Here is a 19869-nt window from a genome sequence, read left to right on the forward strand (position 1 = left end):
TAGCAGGTTCCTCCCACACCTGACTTCTGAGTCTTTGTTGGTGAATAACGACAGAGATTTAGTTTAAACCTATAGCAGCGGCACAGGAATGTAGGAGACCAGAAGACCCTCCAGGCTGAAGTCTGAGTGACCCTGGGGCCACAGACAACAATTAAAATATTAGTAGATTCATGTGCAGCCACCAAGCCGGCAGAAAAACACCAAGAAAGTGTTGATTTTAGGTCTGAATTCCAGGTTCTAGTCACTGTGGAGAGGTCACAGTGAGCTTGAAGCAACCAGTCACATGATATCCACAGTTGAGAGCAGCATGCTTGCTCACCTGCCTGAGCTTTGTTTGGTTCCCCCAGTTTTTTTTTTTTTTTTTTTTTTTTTTTTTTTTTGGTTTTTCAAGACAGGGTTTCTCTGTGTAGCTTTGCACCTTTCCTGGGACTCACTTGGTAGTCCAGGCTGGCCTCGAACTCACAGAGATCCGCCTGGCTCTGCCTCCCGAGTGCTGGGATTAAAGGCGTGCGCCACCACCGCCCGGCGGTTCCCCCAGTCTTACACAGTTCAGGACCCCTTTCCTGGACTGGGCCCCCCACAGTGGGCTGGGGCTTCCCACATCAACTAACTTGAGACAGCCTCCCACAGACACGTCACAGGCCATCCCAATGCAGACAGTCCCTCACTGAGACTCTTCCCAGGTGGCTCCAGGTTATGCTGACAATTAAAGCTGACCATCAGAGGTGTCATTAAGAAGTAAACTATGATTTTGTGTGGGGGAAACAGGGAAGGGACACTTGATTTCTAGATATAACAACATCTTTTTAGCTTTTACCCTTAAACTATAATTATGTTTCCACATGCTGTGAAGAAAGAGGAGGAGGAGGAGGAGGAGGGGAGGGAGGAGGGGAGGGAGGAGGGGAGGGAGGACTGCCCAGAGAAGTACCCTGCTATGGTGCCCATCACCTACCTGCCTGACAGTGGCCACACAACCTCTGGAGGCAAGTGTCGTGCCCACCCTACAGACAAAATGCTGAGGCCTAGAACACAGCAGAGGGGCCGGATCGGGGACCCTGGGGCCCATCATCCCAGCCTCTGCTCCACGCAGCTGCTGCTGAGCCTGCCTCACTGGCCAGCACCCACGTGCGGCAGATTAAGGGAAGAACAGGTGCAGGGCAGGCGTTGAACAGCCACAGCTATTCCAGGCTGGGGCCCCCTCACCGCCTCCTGCACCACCCCACCTGGTCACCCCTGCCAGTCCCACGCACGGGGCTGCCCATCTCTCTGGCAGCAAGCTCTCCCACGCACTTCAGGAGGGCTAGTTCCTGCTCCTCACATCTGCCCAGATGCCCCGGGTGACGCTTCTCTAGGCCTATGCATGTGCACCCGCGCTCAGGCACACTCAGGCCTCTCCAGGAGCACTGGTCTCCAGGAGCACTGGTCTCCAGGAGCACTGGTCTCCAGGAGCACTGGTCAGTGCCTTCACTGTGCAGTGGATCTGATGGAAATCTGCTACAAGTCGACACGCAGGCCAAGTCGGGCAGAACAGAGCCCTTGTTCTGGGAAACTTCAATACACCATAGACTAAGTTTAGTTTTTAGTCATTTTAATTGTAAAAACCAAGACGTTTATATAAATAAGACCGCTGTGTAAAATATGATTCACCCTTCTACTAAAACCCTTCTCCCCACACTCAAAAAGAATCTAGAAAAGCCAGCAAGGTAAGAAGTACAAATAGCATGCGGTCCCTGATGAAGTCCCTGGCAGACCAGGTTTCCCTGCTAACGGGGCCTCACGGTAAGCGCACTCCTGGCCCAGGCGTCTCACCGGGGTTCAGCAACGTCTTGAGAACTTGCTCTACACCATGGCCCTAGCTCTCAGCCATGCAGCTGATCTGATGGAGATGGTATGAAAGGTTTGGTGGCCCGGGCTGGGAGAAGGGGACAGGAAGACTGTGATCCTCATGCCAAAGCCACTGCTGGTCCAGTAAGATGGTTGTCTGTTCAGCCCTGGGTTAGGCTGGGGAAGGGGAGAGGGGACCCCTACCCCAATGACAAGGAGAGAAATGTTCTGTGTCTCATGAGAGGCGAGGCCCTTTCTTAGGTTGCTGCCACAGTCACTAATGACAAGGGCAGCAGATATTTCCCAGCAGTCCTGGGGGCAGAAGGGCTTTGGGATGAAAGGTGGGACCAGTCCATTCCAAGGAGAAAAATCCCATGACCTCACTCACCCCTTCACCTGTCACACCATCCCACCCCTCACGTATACACAGCTCAGGACTCAGAGGGAGACAGTGGAGAGCCTGGGAGAGGCGATGTTACTAACTCACACACTGGGTGTGGCTCAGGAAACCGGTACACAAGGACAAAGGAAAAGACGGAACTCCCCACACAAGAGCCAGGCTCTGCCTAGGGCCGCCCCCCAGCCCAGAGGAGAAGCGGGAGAGCTGCTGGGTGGTGTCAGGAGCACTTCCACACACACACAGCCAGGGTTCCCCCGAAGTACAGGTAGAGGAGGTTCTTCACTTCATGGGTGATCTCGAACCCAAAGCCCTCGCCGATCACCACATGCCAGGAAGAGCCGAACTTCTTGTCCATTGTCTCTTTGATCATCTTTGCGGCACTCTGGAAGGGAGAAGGTGCCAATCAGGGGCAGTGACAGGTACAATCCAGTTCCCACTCGGGGAAGGAGAAGCTGGGCACTGAACTCTAGGCAGAAAATGGCTGCTGCCTGAGCCTGCCTTCAGTCGGCCTGCAAGATCATCACAGAGGGCCCTGCACAGCGCCTCCTGCAGGGCTCGGCTCCGCACAGCGCCTCCTGCAGGGCTCTGCTCCGCACAGCGCCTCCTGCAGGGCTCTGCTCCGCACAGCGCCTCCTGCAGGGCTCTGCTCGGCACAGCGCCTCCTGCAGGGCTCTGCTCCGCACAGCGCCTCCTGCAGGGCTAGGCTCTGCACAGCGCCTCCTGCAGGGCTCTGCTCCGCACAGCGCCTCCTGCAGGGCTAGGCTCTGCACAGCGCCTCCTGCAGGGCTAGGCTCTGCACAGCGCCTCCTGCAGGGCTAGGCTCTGCACAGCGCCTCCTGCAGGGCTAGGCTCTGCACAGCGCCTCCTGCAGGACTAGGCTCTGCACAGCGCCTCCTGCAGGGCTAGGCTCTGCACAGCGCCTCCTGCAGGGCTAGGCTCTGCACAGCGCCTCCTGCAGGACTAGGCTCCGCACAGCGCCTCCTGCAGGACTAGGCTCCACACAGCGCCTCCTGCGGGGCTCTGCTCCGCACAGCGCCTCCTGCAGGGCTATGGGAACAGCACCTGCCCCTCACCTCATCAGGAAGGACCTGGTGACAGCAGGAGAGACGGAGGTTTGAGGGCGCCTGGGCTGAAGGGTGGTTCTATCACTCTGGGTTCCAGAGCAGCACCAACATCCTCAGCTGGGGACCAGGAAAACGGGACCCAAGGAAATAACGGAGTGGGGTTGCTCAGTGCGAGGGCACAACATGGGTCCTGCGGGGGGCCCTGAGGGCCGCCTGTCACCAGCAAGTGTGGCAGGTTCCAGAAAGACCCCAGTCACAGCAATGGCATTCCACTTCCCACGTCGGCTCTTTCCAAAGCTTCCCTCAGCATGAAGAGGTTTAGGGACACTGAGCCCGTGTCCCCATTATCTCAGCGGCTCAGGAAAGAGGCACCACCACCCCCAGTCCCCAGACTAGGGCTCTGGGTTCGGAGCTGAGAAATGGCTTGTTTGAGAACACAGTGAGGGAGGGATGCAGATGGGATGTGGCCACACTCCCACCCTCTTTCAGCACAGCCCCATGAATGGCACTGCTGGGCTGATACCTGTGGCCGAGCTGGGACTCCACCCTTTCTGAATGGATGGATGAATTCATGGAGGAATGCCTGGCAGGCCTCTGCTCATAGCTGAGATGGAGCCCAGAAAGATGCCCTAGCCAATAATCCACTCGAAGAGATTGGGGGCAGAGGTGGTATGGAGACCCTGCTGGCTTCCCTCCCTCTGGGCTGGGTGTGGCCCTGGTACCCTGGCTAGAGCCGACCTCATCTGTCACTGGCCTTCAGAACAGTGACCACCCCCAAGCAAGGCTCTAGCTGTGTCTGGCAGGCCTCTGGAGCTGGCGACGGGGCTTTGGAGGCACCTTACTATCACACACAGGGTCACAGAGACACGAGGGCCGCCTGCACTGATGGTAATACCTCGTTGTTGTTGGAGAATTTCTCACAGGCTGTGACACAAAGCTCCATGGTCTCCACTCGCATCTCCTCTGGCATGTCCGAGTGCTAGAGACAGGGCAGGGTGACAAACAGACAGAGGCTTAGCCCGCGACCTAGCCCTCCTGGCCAGCCTCTCGGTCTTCAGCTTAAGGCACGGACACTAGGTGGCTTCCCTGGCCCAGTCCCGGGCCAGTGACTTCTCCCTGACTGGGCTATGGCTGGGGTGGAGCGTGTGATGGTGATGGCTACATGTTCTGGGCCCAGGCCCCTCTGCAAGGGTCCATGTTCCCACCAAGGACCATTCCCGGGAGCCCCGCTCCCTCCTGCTCCTTGGCTCCTTTCTCGGGCAGTTTGCCAGGTTCCTCCTCCCGGATGGAGGCCAGGGCCTGTCTTCATCCTCTGCAGCCAAGTCCTCACACACAGCCGTGTCTTCCACAGGGGCGGGTTCCATGTCTTCATGCCATCCTTGGGCTCTAGACTTCCATGTCCCACTGCCCAGGTGAACCTCACTCGGCTGTCTCAAATATCTCCCCGTTTCCCCTCAAACCTGCTCTGATTACAATTTCACTTTCTTGGGAACAAGGACTTTTCCTTAACTCTGGCCCGTCTGTGACTGTCTTCCCCTGGCATCCAGATCCCACCCAGTGAATAGCTTGGCCAGGGCCAACCTCACCCCTCCACTCCAGGGCTTGACCACTGCCAGGCAACGACACTCTTAGCGCTCTCCTGGGTCTACTCTTCTAACTACAGCAAGAATGCTTCTCTTTTTCTTTCTTTCCTTTTTTTTTTTTTTTTTTTCTGAGACAGGGTTTCTCTGTATAGTTTTGGTCCTGTCCTGGAACTCACTCTGTAGCCCTGTCTGGCCTGGAACAAACAGAGATCCGCCTGCCTCTGCCTCCCGAGTGCTGGGATTAAAGGCGTGCGCCATCACTGCTGGCTTTTCTAACGACTCAAGACAATGTCACCTACAACTTGTGTCCCTCACTGCTCCTTGGACTTCCAGACAGAACCCACATCCCTCACTGTGTTCCTCACGTGGCTGCTGGCCAGGTCTGCACAGACTAACCTCACCATCACTCTGACCCCTCCCATCTGCCAGTCCTCAAGGGCTCCAGCCAGCCATGTTGATGATGCCACACTTGCCCCACTCAGCCTCCAGTGCCTGCTGCTCCTTTGAGGGGCACAGGCTCCCTCAGGTTCTTTCAAGGTCTGCCACCTAACTTGATGCGGGTCACTGATCTGACTTCCTCCAGGAGTTGGCCTCTGCACCAGCTCAGCTCTTCTGTACAGCGCGGATTGCCTGCCACTGTCCTCTGCATGGACAGAGCATCACCTGCCTTGTTTGCCACCATCTATCTCCACAGTGCCTAGACCACGCTTGGCATAGAGCGGGCGGCCTGAACATAACTTGGTGAATGAAGGAATGGATGAAGGAATGAGTCACTGGGACTGTTAGATGTTTGGGTTGGAGCCAGCGCGGCCCTTTCCTCTCACCGCAAGCCCCGCCCACCTGCAGGCTGTGGGGCCTGCTGGCCACTCTCCTCCCTCCCCAGGCTTACCCTGACCAAGGGGAAGGTCTGCAGTCGCTTATAGTCAGCCTCCTCTTTCTTCCCTTCTGTCTCTCCCATGATCCTCCCAGCGTGACCTCAGGAGGAGAGAGTGGGACTTTCAGGAGGCGCTGGGCCCAGCAGTCACAGTGCCCAGGAGGCTCGGGAAGCAGGCCTTGCCAACTTGGCGGGAGCAGAAAATGTCTTTCCCTGAGGGGTGCTGCAAAGAACAGGAAAAGCAGGAGGGAAGAGTTGGCTTCAAAACCACACATCACAAATTAGAAATGTCTCAGTGACAATCTGACACCTCCCCATCTCAACGCCTCTGCCTCCTTTCCCAAATGGCCAGCAAGTCTGCAGACGGAGGGTGAGTCAACCCGAGACGCTGCAAGAACACACTGTCATTGTCAAGACAGATACTGACTGTGGACCGTGCCAAGGATGGAGTCCAGAGCTACCAATTAGCAAGGATAGTTTCTGAGTGCCGATGACAGTCTGTCTGGTACTGAGGAAGCCACACACGCAGGTGACCACTGACAATTTGTTACCAGGGTCCCTTCTGCAGGATCCTGCCCTGCAGAATAGCAACAGTGTTGTGTGGTGGCTTTCTTGGCGCACAGGGTGCCTTGATGGTCCCTGCAAAGCTACCCTCCCAGAGCCACTAGCTGGTCTAGGAGATGGAAGGCCCGGGTGCTGGGACCAGTTCAGTCAATAACGAGCAGCACAGCCCGGGGCACAGGAGTTCTCATCAGTGACTGAGGCCATACCCATGGCAGGGGACTCAATGAGACTAGGCATGTGGAGCAGCACACAGTGCCCAGAATGTGGGCATCACTTGATCAGTGGCTGTCTCCCCTTCCTCTGGCTCACAGGGCACTCAGTGAGGGTATAGTAGGTCTAGGCCTTTTTTTTTTCTTTTGAGACAGGCTTTCTAGACTTTTAAATGCACAGCAGATCTGGGCAGAGCTTTTCACAAACAGATGGACTGCAGCCTAAATGACCACCAGCCCTGTAGAGGTCAGGATGCTTCTTCATCCCAGTTTCATGTACCCTAGCAAGAAATCAAAGGGCTTCCTCTCTCAGAGGAACTAACATGATGGATATAATCACTGTGATGACGAACCTTTCTAGAAATTTACACAGACAAATGAAGCCACATATCAGGGCAGCATTTTTTGTTGTTGTTATTGCTTTTGTTTGTTTGTTTTTTGCTTTTTGTTTTTCAAGATAGGGCTTCTCTGTGTAACAGCTTTGGCTATCCTGGAACTCACTTTGTAGAGTAGGCTGCCCTTGAACTCAAAGAGACTGGCTTGCCCCTGCCTCCTGAGTGCTGGGATTAAAGGTGTGTGCCACCACTGCCCGGCTTAGCCACATTTCTTAAGTCTATAATACTTTCACTGCATAGCGACTGAACTCCAAGACGGTCAGCATAGTAACCAAGAGGTATGTGTATTTCGAGACAGACATATATTTTGAGACAGTGGTTTTTTTCAGGCTGGTTTGGAACTTCTGGACTCAAATGATCCCCCTGCTTCAGTCTGCAAATAGCTGGGAATAAAGGCACAGACCACTGGGCCTGGCTAACAGGCAGTAAGAGGGGGTGATGTGGATTAGCTGCCGCCCACCAGCCATGCACTAGCCCTGGTTCCCAGGACTCCGTCTTTATGCAGAACTCCACGGTGACGGCTGCAGAAGCTGGAGCCTGGGAGTGGAGGCAGGAGAGCTGCCACCTCTGGCTTGAGATCACTCAGCCCAGGAGTGAGGAGAGCTGTTGGCCCCAGCATTGCCCCAGCGTCACCCCCTCACTTCAGGCACACACACACACACACACACACACACACACACACACACACACACGGGTCCTTGTTGCACACCTGACCACGAGTGTGCCTCAGATGACCTCTGCCAGTGATGGGAGTGCTCCACCTCCCCTCCCAGCGCCTGTGGTCCGAGGTGTCTGCGATCTGGCTTGCCTGAGCACTGAGCTTTCTGGGTACTCTTTCCAGGCTGCACTATGCTCTTAATTCACACCCTCTGATGTTGCAGCCACCCTCGGTGCCACACCATTGGTGGGCATCCTCAAGTAAGGCTCAAAGCTTGGCACAGACTCCATCATTCCACGACACGGTGTTTTCTGATCTCCCAGGGGACAGATGGCTCCACTTATCTTCTAACTCTGGGCATTTGTACAACTTGGGTTTTAGCAGGTTTTGTTTGTCTCTACATATGCGCTGGCTGTTTACCAAGCACAATCTCACTGCACTTTGTGGTCAGGTTTCTTGTTCCACAAAATTCAAAGGGCCATTCATCTCTGCTCACTGGTGTTAAAGCCTGTCTCCCAACCCATCCTACGCTCCTAGCTTTAGTAACACCATGTTATTGCCTCCTCAGCCACCTTCATCAGGGCGGTATGGTAGGGGGTGCCAGGGCTTTCCACTTTGTTTACCTCTGAGAATCCCAAGTGGGAACAACTTCAAGTGTGGGAGCAGCTGCTCCAGCATCTTCCACTTAAGGGTTTCAACTCAAGTTGATTTATCCTCAGAGCTAGGAAAGGCTGCCAGGCAGGAGCACAGAACCCGTGGTGTACACCAACCTCAAGGCAATCCTATCTGTATTAGCCTCAAAACAGAATCTGTGGGAGGTCACAGGACTTCCCAGGTGCTACCAGAGTCCACTCTTCAGGAACCAAGTAGGGAAGTCCCGAGGACAGTCCCAGGGAGCAGCAGTGTGGAGCGGAGGATGCCAAGTCGGAACATTTATGTCTAGGGGCTGCAGGTGTGGCTAAGAGACAAAGCACTTGCTTAGCAGGTGCAAGGCCTCAAGTTCGAGCCCTAAAGCTGCAAAATGGATATATAAGTCAACAAAGAAATGAAACACTGAGGTCCAGATGCCGGTTCCATAAGAGAATGGAGTTTTGCCTACTTCATTGGCTTTGGAGCCATGAACAAGGGGCCACAGCCAGGCCTGGCCTTCCTCTTGGAGATGGCTTTCCTATTCTTGGGAAGCTCACACAAGTGTCTGAGAGGTGAGAATCCCCAGTGCCCTGTGGTTCTCGATGCTCTGCTCTCTAGGAGCATCATCCCTCCAGCCAGCCTCAGCCAACATTATTCAACCAAATATGTCATGGACCATGATTCATGAACACAACAGCTTTCCTAATCACTGCATATACTCCTGGCAATCCAAAACAGGTGAGACTTACAGAGAAGAGGAATCGTTACAGATGGCGGGCTTCCACACAGAAAGGGAAGACGGTTTTATGCTCCTGTATCATTCTGGTGCAGCTCTGGTCATTTGATTAACACACCCTGCTGAATGGATGCTACCTAAAATAGCACAACTGGGGCTTTAATAACCTTATCAATCTCCCATGTGAATGAGCACGTGCCTGAGAGGCTCCATCAGACGGAACCACACTTTTTAATAATGCAAGTGTACCACAGTCAGGGTACCAAAGTTCACCCCGATGCCATCTGGCCCTCAGTGGTACGTGAAGGCAGCGTGACCTTGCTCTTCCCTCAGGACTCCGTCAGTGCTTTGCATAGTCTCATCTAAGAGGCACACACAGGGCTGCCCCATTGCCTTATCAAGGCCAGTGTGCCTGTCTGGAGGGTCCTTGCTCTTTGTGACACTGACTTTAAGTCACCATTTGTTATTTTGCTTCTGAAGTATTTGAGGAGAATCTTTAAGAGAGTTAGAGTGTGCAGAAGGTTTGGAGAAAATATTTGGCCTCTGGGAAGTAAAGCCAAAAGCATCTACCAACTGAGTGTGCACATGCATATGTGTGTGTTTGTGTGTGTGTGCACAAGCACACATACATGCATGACCTGTATGTGTGTTCATGTGCTTGTGAAGCTATATGCTTATTAACACCTGGAACATTCTTGGCCCTTAGGCTGATAACCCACTACATAAGCAAGAGACTGAAGGACCCTTTTGGAGCATGCCATGGTGTCTCCAAAGACTGGCTCTGCAGGTGGGTCTGAACTCACATCTCCTCTGGTCCTGACAAGTACTCCTGCCCCTAAGCCTTGAATCTGGATGTGGGCTGAGCGAGCTCTACCTCACAGTAAGAATCGGCGGCACCTGCTTCTGGAGTGTCAGGAAGAGGAACTTTGCCATCTCTCTTCATAGGCGCCAACCACGTATTTAAGCATTTGGGCCTCACACTATCACTCCCCCATTCCCACTCCGGGCCAGCCTGGGCTTAGCACTGAAGGAAGAGAGTGGAAATCTGGGCTGAACCAGTGGTGGCGGTGGCATGGCTACAACCTACCTTCACCTTCGGATTCGATGCTTCATTTCAACACTAGAGCTCCCAGGAAATGGGCTTCCAACTCTTCGGAGGGCCCTAGGGGAGGGGAGAACCAGGCACCCAGTGCCCAGAGAGGTTTGGTAGCTGGCCTGAGAGTGCACAGCCAGCGTTTGCAGAGCCAGGATCTGGGCCCAGATCCAACCTCCTGACTTGATCATGCTTTTTTCCTTTGGAAAAAATCACATCAATATTGGCATCTTCCAGCTCAACCACCTATCTGTGCCTGCCTCCTGCCTCTACCCACTCAGGGGGCTTTGCGACCACCACAGCCAGCAGAGTAATGATCTTTGGGAGATAAGAAAGCAGTTTGGTTCAATATGACTCAGTAGCGGTGTTGGTTCACACTTCTAGAGTCCGACCTGGAGTAGTTTATTTTAGGTATATTTAACAACAGCATAGTTTGGAGAAAAATTTTCTGGTGATAATTAACTCAATCCTATGTGCACAATAAAGCTTAAGATATGACTATATCGGGGCTGGAGAGATGGCTCAGTGGTTAAGAGCACTGACTGTTCTTCCAGGGTTCAATTCCCAGCAACCACATGACAGCTCACAACTGTCTGTAACTCTAGTTCCAGGGGATCTGACACCTTCACACAGACATACATGCAGGCAGAACACCAACGCACATAAAATAAAAGTAAATAAGTAAAAAAAGATATGACTACATCAAAACTCTTTGTAAAGTACATGTGACATCTTCCATAAAGATGGGTTCTACAGATTGACAAGCTCATGATAAGGGTCTTGGAGAGAGCCAGTGTGGTCTCAGCCACGCAGATAACACAAAGGTCCCCAGTCTATTAGCCACATCTGTTCCCAGCCTTCTGGGTGGGAGACTAGGCTATACATCCCTTCCTTTGAAGGAGCAACTCTGTGTGTTTAAAATTCTAGGTTCCCCTTGTGCTTATCTGTGAGCACAAAGACCTCTGTGCCTCCCACATCTCTTCCTTTTTAGGTTTTAAGGAGAAAATTGTGTCTGTACTAGAAGCCAAGGTTGAATGCACTGCCTTCATGGCTAGTCTATTATAGCAAGCATAAGAGAATTTTAAGAATAGCTAACAGAGGACCAAGGAAAGGGGGAAATCATCTTAACCAAGATGGCATTCAAAGTCACCTGAGATTTTGTTGATCTCTTTACGCAGATCATTTATTTGAGCATCGATAGTATGAGAAAATCTGACACATTAAAGCAACACATGCTTTAAATCGTTGGCAACCAAGATTATGCTTGAGCAACAGATATCTACATAGCTCTATTCTGTAAGACCCCCCCAGAGCCACACCAGGGCCATGCACTGTGCACCTTGGTCATCATATCACTGCTTTTTCTGACATGTCTACCCTCTGCCTCTAGCAAACAAATGACAACAAAGAGAACAAGGTAGGAGGAGAAGGATCCAGGGACACTAGCAGTGAGGTCAGGTGATGACCTGTTCCCCAAAGGCCTGGGGTACCCAGGTCAGGCCAGAGTGAAGTGCAAACCCAGGGTGGCTGTCCTCCAGTTTTACTAGGGGGCATCAGAAATCCACCATCTCGTTGGGTGCAGTGGCCCATGCCTGTAATGCCAGCACTCAGAAGCCAGCCTGGCCTACACAATTGGGTTTCAGGCCAAACAAGGCAACAGAGTGAGACCCTGTCTATCCCCGCTCTCCACCCCCTTGGTTTTTCCAAGACAGGGTTTCTCTGTAGCCCTGGCTGTCCTGGAACTCACTCTATAGACCAGGCAGGCCGTAAACTCACAGAGATCCCCCTGCCTCTGCCTCCTGGGATTAAAGGTGTGTGCTGCCACCGACACCACCACTGGGTGGCATTAGACCCTGAATAAGAAACAGAAATAAGAACAAGAAACATTCGGGGTTGGGGATTTAGCTCAGTGGTAGAGCGCTTGCCTAGCAAGCACAAGGCTCTGGGTTCAGTCCTCAGCTCCCCCCACCCCCCAAAAAAGAAGTATTCTTTTTGTTGTTGTTGTTGTTGTTTGGTTTTTTTTTTTTGGTTTTTCGAGACAGGGTTTCTCTGTATAGCTTTGCGCCTTTCCTGGAACTCGCTTTGGAGACCAGGCTGGCCTCGAACTCACAGAGATCCGCCTGCCTCTGCCTCCCGAGTGCTGGGATTAAAGGCGTGCGCCACCACCGCCCGGCTGGTTTTTTGGTTTTTTTTTGAGACAGGGTTTCTCTGTGTAGCTTTGCACCTTTCCTGGATCTCACTTGGTAGCCCAGGCTGGCCTCGAACTCACAGAGATCCGCCTGGCTCTGCCTCCCGAGTGCTGGGATTAAAGGCGTGCGCCACCACCGCCTGGTAAAGTATTCTTTTAAGGAAAAATAAAGGAAGGAGGGAGGGAGGGAGGGAGGCCATCACCTGCGTGAAGAGGAGGCAAGTTGACAGTAAGGAGGGGATCACTGAGTCCCTAAAAAGAAAGGAACCTTTCTACACACACACAAGCGGTCTCGTTTGGTCCGAAAAGGTCTTTACTTTTTCTCAATTACACTGAGGCCCAGTGAAAACTTCTTTATGCTTTGGTCATGGAGAGGGAGGAGGAAGAGAAGAGAAGGAAGGGGAGGGGGAGGTAGAATTAGAAGAGACATCTGTTGACTCGCTAAGCTAGGCGATCAACATTTGCTTTGTCCAACACCGCGTGCTAAATGACAATGACTCACTCAGTACACCCCCACGGACATACCCAAATTTGGATGAGATCCCAAACATTTCCGTGAAGAGACAAGTAAGAAAAAGTCATAAGCGCGGCAGCCACGGGCTCAGCGTGAGAGCAGCTGCCTGCAGCATGGTTATGCAGCCTCCTGCCCCACTTCTTCCACACTCCGAACGGATCTGAACGTGAGGAATTAAAAGTGACAAATCACAGGCTCAACTGCACGCAGCACTGATCTATTTCCTAGGAAACCACTGACAATTGCTAATCAGCAATCACACCTTAAAGTGATCATGACTTCACCACGTGTCGTGAATCCTGACACCCTGGAGCTCAGGGACGTCAGTCTCTTTTACTGTTCCAGAATGAGCAGTCCAGTGTCAGGCACATGGCGGAAGTCCAAAGGATATCCAAAATGTAATGAAATTATATTTCAATTGTCTCCTGGGAGGGGCGAGGTCCATTCACAGCCATCCAATAATACTCACTAAACACTGGAGCTGGGATGGCTCAGCATGGTTTGTTGCACAAGCATGAAGACTTGAGATCAGACCCCCAGCACCCACAGAAAAAGCGGGGTGCAGAGCTGCAGAGAAGGCTCCATGGGTAAAAGTGCTTGCTCTGCAAGCCTGGTCACCCGAGTTCAGTCCCCAGAACCCATGTGGAAAGAGAGAGACAGCGCCCCAAAGTGGCCCTTTGACCTCCACATGCACGCTGGGGGGTGCATGTGCATGCTTACACCCCCTCTTTCCCTCACACATAAGTGCACATACCCAGAGGTGGCTGGATGCTATGCTCTATGCCTGTAATCCTGGTGCTGGACAGGCAGGGACAGGAGAATCCCGGGGCTTGTTGGCCAGCCAGTATAGCCAATAAGTGAGCTATAGGTTTAAAGAGAGATCTTGTCTTTAAAAAAAAAAAAAAGAAAAAAAAAAGTGGGGCATGATTGAGAAAAATACCCGTCATCCATCTCTGGGCTCCATATTTATGTACAAACAGGCACTCCTAAACATGAACATGTATACACACAAAGTTTCTTAAACATATATTACTTAATACTGATCTTCAGCCAGAGATCAGGAGAGGAATTCTACACACAGGCTCTCAAAAATTCACCACCCTCCAAAAAACTGACACTCTTCCCCCCCCCCCCACTGATGAGCACATGGCCCGAGCAAAGCAAAGTGACTTTCCATCCCGCTGAGAAATGGAGGGCCAAACCCCAACCCCAGTACACATGACTTCAAGACTCTGCTTTCGATGATGCCACTCTAACCAAGCCAGAAGCGGCACTGCCATGGGGGGGCTCCCAGCATTTGTGAAAACAGACCCAGGAGTTATGATCCATGGCAGAAAGGCATGGCAGAGAAGGAAGAGACCGGGAGTGGGGGGGGGGGGGGGTCAAGAGCAGCTCAGCGAGAAGGGCAGCACGGGAAGGAGTCCGCACTCGTGAGTGAGCATCTGGCCACGCGGGCACTGGAGCAGACTGTCCAGACAGAGGGGCAATGCGGTGGTGGTGAGAGAAAGCTCACGGATTCCTGGGACCGGTGACCGAACACAGTTGAGAAGGGCAAAAAGGGCTGGAGTTGGGTTGTGCAAGTGTAGGGGACCTAAAACCCAGGCATAAAAAGTGTGGATTTTGTTTTTTGAGATAGGTTTTCACACACCACAGGCTGGCAACTGAGGATAAACGTGATACTGCTCCTAAGTACTAGGATTGCAAGCAAGCACCACGGTGCCTAGCCTCTTGGGGGCTGGTAGCACAGTGGTTGGTGACTTGGGTTGACAGGGACAGCAGTTAGAAAGTCACAGCAATAACCCGCATGACAGGCATTAACGGCCTGGGCCAGGATGGCGGCCTCAGGAATGGAAAGGATGCGATATCCCCATGGAGACAGAATCAAGACAGTCTGATAACTCAGTCCTCAGTGGAATGGGCCTGGCAGACTATGGAGAAAGGCAGGTAGAACAGATGGGCAGGTGGAGAAGGAGGCCAGCTTGATTTTAGCAGCTGGCAAAATGGGAATGGAGACATCTGGTCAGGAGTACAAGATGACGGAATTGTGGATGGTTGGAAAGGGAAGCGATGAGCCCAGCTCACATCACCGTATCAACCTCTTCCAGTCTTCTCATGCCCTGCCCGTAATGCCTAACCACAAAGAACAGGGAAAAGATCAAAGCCAGAGAGCAGATGTGAGGTTCATCTGCAGAAAGTGGATACTAAGTGGGTTCCACAGGAAATCTCTGGGTTCCTCCCAGGAGGGAAAGAGACAAAGAAAGGAAATTAGGGAGTTGGAGAAATGGGTCACTTTATAAAGTGCTTGCTATGTGAAGGGCTGAGTTCTCTTCCCAGTATCTGTGTAAAAGCTGGGTGTGGCAGCCATGCATTGGAGAGGCAGCTGGAAGGATCATTGGAGATCACTGGCCATCTAGCCCAATAGCGAGCTCCTAGAATCAAGACAGACACTGTCTCAAAAAATAAGGTGGAGAGAGATGGGCAGTGGTGGCACACAGCTTTAATCCCAGCACTGGGGAGGCAGAGGCAGGCAGATCTCTGTGAGTTCGAGGCTGGCCTGGTCTACAAAGCGAGATCCAGGGCAGCCAGAGCTGTTACACAGAGAAACGCTGTCTCAAAAACAAACAAACGGAAAGAAGAGAGAGAGAGAGAGAGAGAGAGAGAGAGAGAGAGAGAGAGAGAGAAAGAGAGGGAGGGAGGGAGGGAGGGAGGGAGGGAGGGAGAAAGAAAGAAAGAAAGAAAGAACGAAAGAAAGAAAGAAAGAAGAAAGAAAGAAAGAAAGAAAGAAAGAAAGAAAGAAAGAAAGAAAGAAAGAAAACATATAAGATGGAGAGTGATTAAGGCACAATGTTGACCTCTGGTCTCCACATGAACCTGTACACACAGGAACCTATATATACACAGAAAAAAGAAAGCTAGCAAGTACTGAATCTACACTGGACTGGGCCCTTTGTACTTCAATTGCCAACGGAGATGGGCTTCGGAATACTGGCTTTACAGATGCAGACTGGTGGCCAGAGAGATCTCAGGTAACTTGCCAGGATTCTTACAAGTGGGGATGCAACTTGGGTTTGCCAAGTTCTTTGCAGTACATAAAACTAGGGAAGAGAGAGAACACATCCTCCGGGAAACTGACAGTTGAGTCCAAGAACAACATCCCAGGACGTCCGAGTACAAAAGGCCTGTGCGACCGTTCAATCCAATTTCGCCTTTATAGATGGGGAAACTGAGTGCCCCCACAACGGGCAATAGTCAGCCCAAGAGTCCCAGGACGTCGCCAAATTTCCAAACCAAAGTGGTCTGGGACGAGGCGTTCGTGACCACCAGCCAGCAGCGGGGTGGCGCGGGGGACAGGGCGCTGCGGGAGTCAGAACAGGGAGGATGCGAGGGCACGGTGCTAGGAAGGGGCCGGGGTGGGTGAGGAGGGGCGGCCTGCACCGTGGGAGTCGGGAGGCACAATGTCACGGTCGAGCTGCGCGGTCCTCTACCTGGGACGAGGGGAGGTCCTGGGCCGGGAACCGCAGACTGGGGATGAAGGTGGGGCCTCCCGCGGGGCCAGGCCTCGTCCGCCCTGCGCGTCCTCCCGCCCTCCCTCCGGGCCAGCCCACCCCGCCACGCTGCCCTGCGGCCTCACCTGCTCCCGCGGGGGCCAGAGCCTAGGCCGCTGCCAGCGCACCCCCGCCAGGGTTGTCAAGGAGCGAACAAGAGTGTCTTAGCAACCAGCCCGGAAGTCCCGTCCCCTCACCGGACGTTGACAGCAATTTCACTTATTATTGGTGTAGCGAAGTGCCAATTAGTTCCTAGGAGGCCGGCGCTCACGCGAGGGGCGTGGCTTAGAGGCCGGGGAGGCGGGGCTTCGCTTATAGTCGTCTTAAGTGTGCCAGAGCATCCACTGGCAAGCTGTAGTTGTCTCTGGAGAGAAACAAACTTCGTATTGCTCTGTGAGTTTTCGTCATTGGAAATGACAAATGCAGTTTGTTGGTGTCGTGACGCTGATCTTCTGTTTTACAAGGACCTCAAGAACCTGATGTAATTTATGTAATGCTGTAAAGGAACTGTCTCATTGATTCTCAACATAGTAGTTTCAAGTAGCAACATCCGTAATCCTGTCTGAACCGATGTGTAGAACTTGAGAGACGGAAGGAGAGAATCAAGGAATAGCCCCGGAGAAGGAACCCGAGTCCTCTTTTCCTTGCACACACCTTCCAGAGTCACCTTGCCCTTGAGGCTGGGAGACACCGGTACCATCAGATGCAGCTGTGAAAAACCTGCTTCTGATTCTTCCTGGGATGAAATGACCAAAGAGCGTTAGTGCAGCTGGGTGAGGGGAAGGTGAAGAGGAAGAAGGATGGATCAAAGGGTCACTGGGATACCCCATAATTTAAACACTTACTCTGTGCTTAACATGTACTCATTAGTGAAGTTCCACTAGCCGGTTTCCTGGCATCTACAGGAGGCTCAGCCCTGGCTAGATGCTAGTGATTCCAGAGAAGCCACAGTCCAGCAGGAAAAGAGCCACGAAAAGAAATGGGTATAGAATCTATTATTCCACACACTTCTATAGCAGAGGCTGGGCAGAGTCCTGTCCCTTCTAGATGTGGCACCTAAGGGGGTGGAGCCCAAGATGACCAGAAGGCTAAGGAGAGTGAGACAGTAAGTTGCCTGGGGAGTAGTCGGCGGCTCCAGGAGCCTGGGTGCAGGGCGCAGGTGGTGTAGGTAGGAGAGAAGACACAGGAGGAAGTAGGGTAGTAGGTGGAGGGGTTTGAAACACGAATGCCTCCTGGTATGAGGTGAGAACGGAGCACAGTCGTTGCTGGAGAGCTTCTTGGAAGCGATAAGTTCTGATCTGGGACAGGGGACTAACCCTAGCCTGAGCGTGTGGACTGAGTGCAGACACACGGCGCTGGGTTTGAGACTCGGCAGTGTGAATTCTGCCACTTGTGCCAGCCCCCAGCTTGTCTTCCTGAAAAGTTCTGAGGGTCTGTGGAAAGTCTTACTCAGCCTCCAGATTTCCTTAATCTGGAGACGAAGGGCAGCCTTTGAGGGGGATGATGCTCTCACTTCTGTCTCTCATACAAACGTCTCCCAAAAGGGGTCCATGTTTGCCATCTCCCTTTCTCACCTCCCATTCATTCTTCTGCCCACCGCAATCTGGCTTCCCCTCCCACAATGCCACTGAAATTTCCTCTCTCTTGGTTACCAGTGACCTTCTGAGAAGCAGAAACAGATAGACATTCTTTATTTCACAGGGACTCATCTCTCCTGCTGGCAGCACCAACCACAAGAGTCTTCCCACAATTCTCCATCGCAGAGGTGGTTCCTATAGCGCTCTTTGCAATGCAGACTCCAGGGTCTCCTGCAACCGAATGGGGAGAAGCAGGAGTGTGGGGTTTTCACAGGCTGCCTTGTGCACACGAACAGTGAGAGTCACAGGCTAACAGGGCACCTCCCTCTCTGGTGTTCCCCAGATCTCTAATTCATTTGGCCTCCCATCTTGGGCTCTTGCTTTGCTCCTTAACCTGAATGTGTTTTTTTCTGACAGGTGGTTTGGATGTAAAATGTCACCCAGGGGCTTATGTTTTCTGCGCTTGATCTCTAGCTGGTGGTGCTGTTTGGACAGGCTATAGAATCTTTGGGACATCAGACCTAGCTGGCAGGCAGCTGGGGAGCAGGCTTGAGGGTTATAGCCCTGCCCTGCTTCCAGTCCTTCCTGCTCCTGGAGCCATCAAGATGGAAAGGAGCCATGTCCTGGTCTTCATGCTTTCCCTGTCATAATGGACTACACTTCCAGATTATGAACCAGAAGAAACACCTCTTTTTCTTTCTTTTTATTAATTAATTAATCATTCAATCAATTAATTTTTGAGACAGGGTTTCTCTGTGTGGCCCTGATGTCCTGGAATTTACTCTGTAGACCAGGCTGGCCTCAAACTCAGAGATATGCCTGCCTTGAGTGCTGGGATTAAAGACATGCACCACCATGCTGGGCTACACCTCCTTCCTTAAATTGCTTCTGCTAGGTATTTTTTTGTCACACTGACAAGAACAATGGTACATCAGTGATCTCTAACTGCTTGCTTCCTCGTCAAGTAGAGTTCCAATACTTCCTGGAGTTGTAGGTGGGAGGTGTGTACCCTGGAAATGTCCTGTCTTCCAGGAAGCAGTGCTCCCAATGTGAGCCTTGTTGAGAAGTGCTCCTTTAGAACTGTCCCTGGGGCTCTTAGCCACGCCCACAGTTCCCTTCATCCTCATCCCTCCAGATCCTGATTGCTCTTATCTTTTACTTCCCAGACCTCTCCTGTGCACCTGGCCCAGATCTCCAGCAGAATCCTGGCTGCCTCTACCAGGATGGCCATAAGCTTTTCAAAGTAACATGTCTCAAACTGAGTGGATTCTCTAGCCAGCTCTCCCCATATTTCCCATTTGGGTAAAGTGCTGGTGGCTGGTGGCTGTATCAGAGGAGCAGCAGGTGGCAATCGAAGTTAGAGGTGTCAGTTCACCAGGAGGCGAATCCCTGATGGGTGAATCTCGGAAAGGTAAGGCCCCCGAGACCACAGACCCCCAGAATGTCTTTTGTTTCTGCTATGCCTTCACATGTTTGCTGCTGCTGTCTTTCTCTGGTATCTGGCATGGGGTAAATGGGTGTGGGGAGATCCCCACTGCCTGTAATGTGTGTTTATCTCATAGAAACATCCTATTCTACTGGGCATTTTTACCTGTGATATTATGAAGATGATACCTTCCGAAGCTGTATTGTCTAATTGATAAACTAATAATAATATTAGTTTATACCGAGTTTTGATGAATAAAAATAAATACAAGGAAATGCTACACAGAGAGGGCCTATGAGTTTCACCTAAGGAGCTGCATAGATCGCAGTTCAAGTTAATGATTAAGAAAAACAGTTGAGTCCCAGGAGCCAGGCTGGCTCAAATTCCTCTAATCTTAATGTTGAAGGATGCAGTGACAGGTTTCAGTGTGCATCATGGTTGAAACAAAGTCTTAAAATAACTTCAGGTTAGAGCAAATGTTTTTATAATATTTGTACTGTCTAGCTTTGATATGAAAAAAAAAAACCCAGGAAACAATCTAAAGTTCACAAGGACACATAGCCGAGGTCAAAAATACAAGGCAGCCAGT

At 52.0% G+C, this 19869-nt stretch overlaps 1 protein-coding gene across 2 annotated transcripts; it reads right to left on the reverse strand.

The window, feature by feature from the left end:
• Positions 1 to 1571: 1571 nt before the first annotated feature.
• Positions 1572 to 16471, reverse strand: Dnal4 (dynein axonemal light chain 4). Of its 2 annotated transcripts, none has more exons than XM_028871165.2 (4): positions 16364 to 16471; positions 5761 to 5968; positions 4184 to 4267; positions 1572 to 2606 (listed from the first exon to the last, which is right to left on the reverse strand). In XM_028871165.2, exons 2-4 carry the CDS (start codon positions 5827 to 5829, stop codon positions 2442 to 2444), a joined length of 318 nt encoding a protein of 105 aa, XP_028726998.1. In that variant the 5' UTR covers positions 5830 to 5968; positions 16364 to 16471; the 3' UTR covers positions 1572 to 2441. The 2 variants fall into 2 exon arrangements, with proteins under 2 accessions (XP_028726998.1, XP_037053566.1); XM_037197671.1 differs by lacking the exon at positions 16364 to 16471 and adding an exon at positions 16218 to 16308 and having other exon boundaries at positions 2272 to 2606.
• Positions 16472 to 19869: the final 3398 nt, after the last annotated feature.

This window comes from Peromyscus leucopus, chromosome 20, assembly GCF_004664715.2.
Source record: "Peromyscus leucopus breed LL Stock chromosome 20, UCI_PerLeu_2.1, whole genome shotgun sequence".
Classification (NCBI taxonomy): domain Eukaryota; kingdom Metazoa; phylum Chordata; class Mammalia; order Rodentia; family Cricetidae; genus Peromyscus; species Peromyscus leucopus.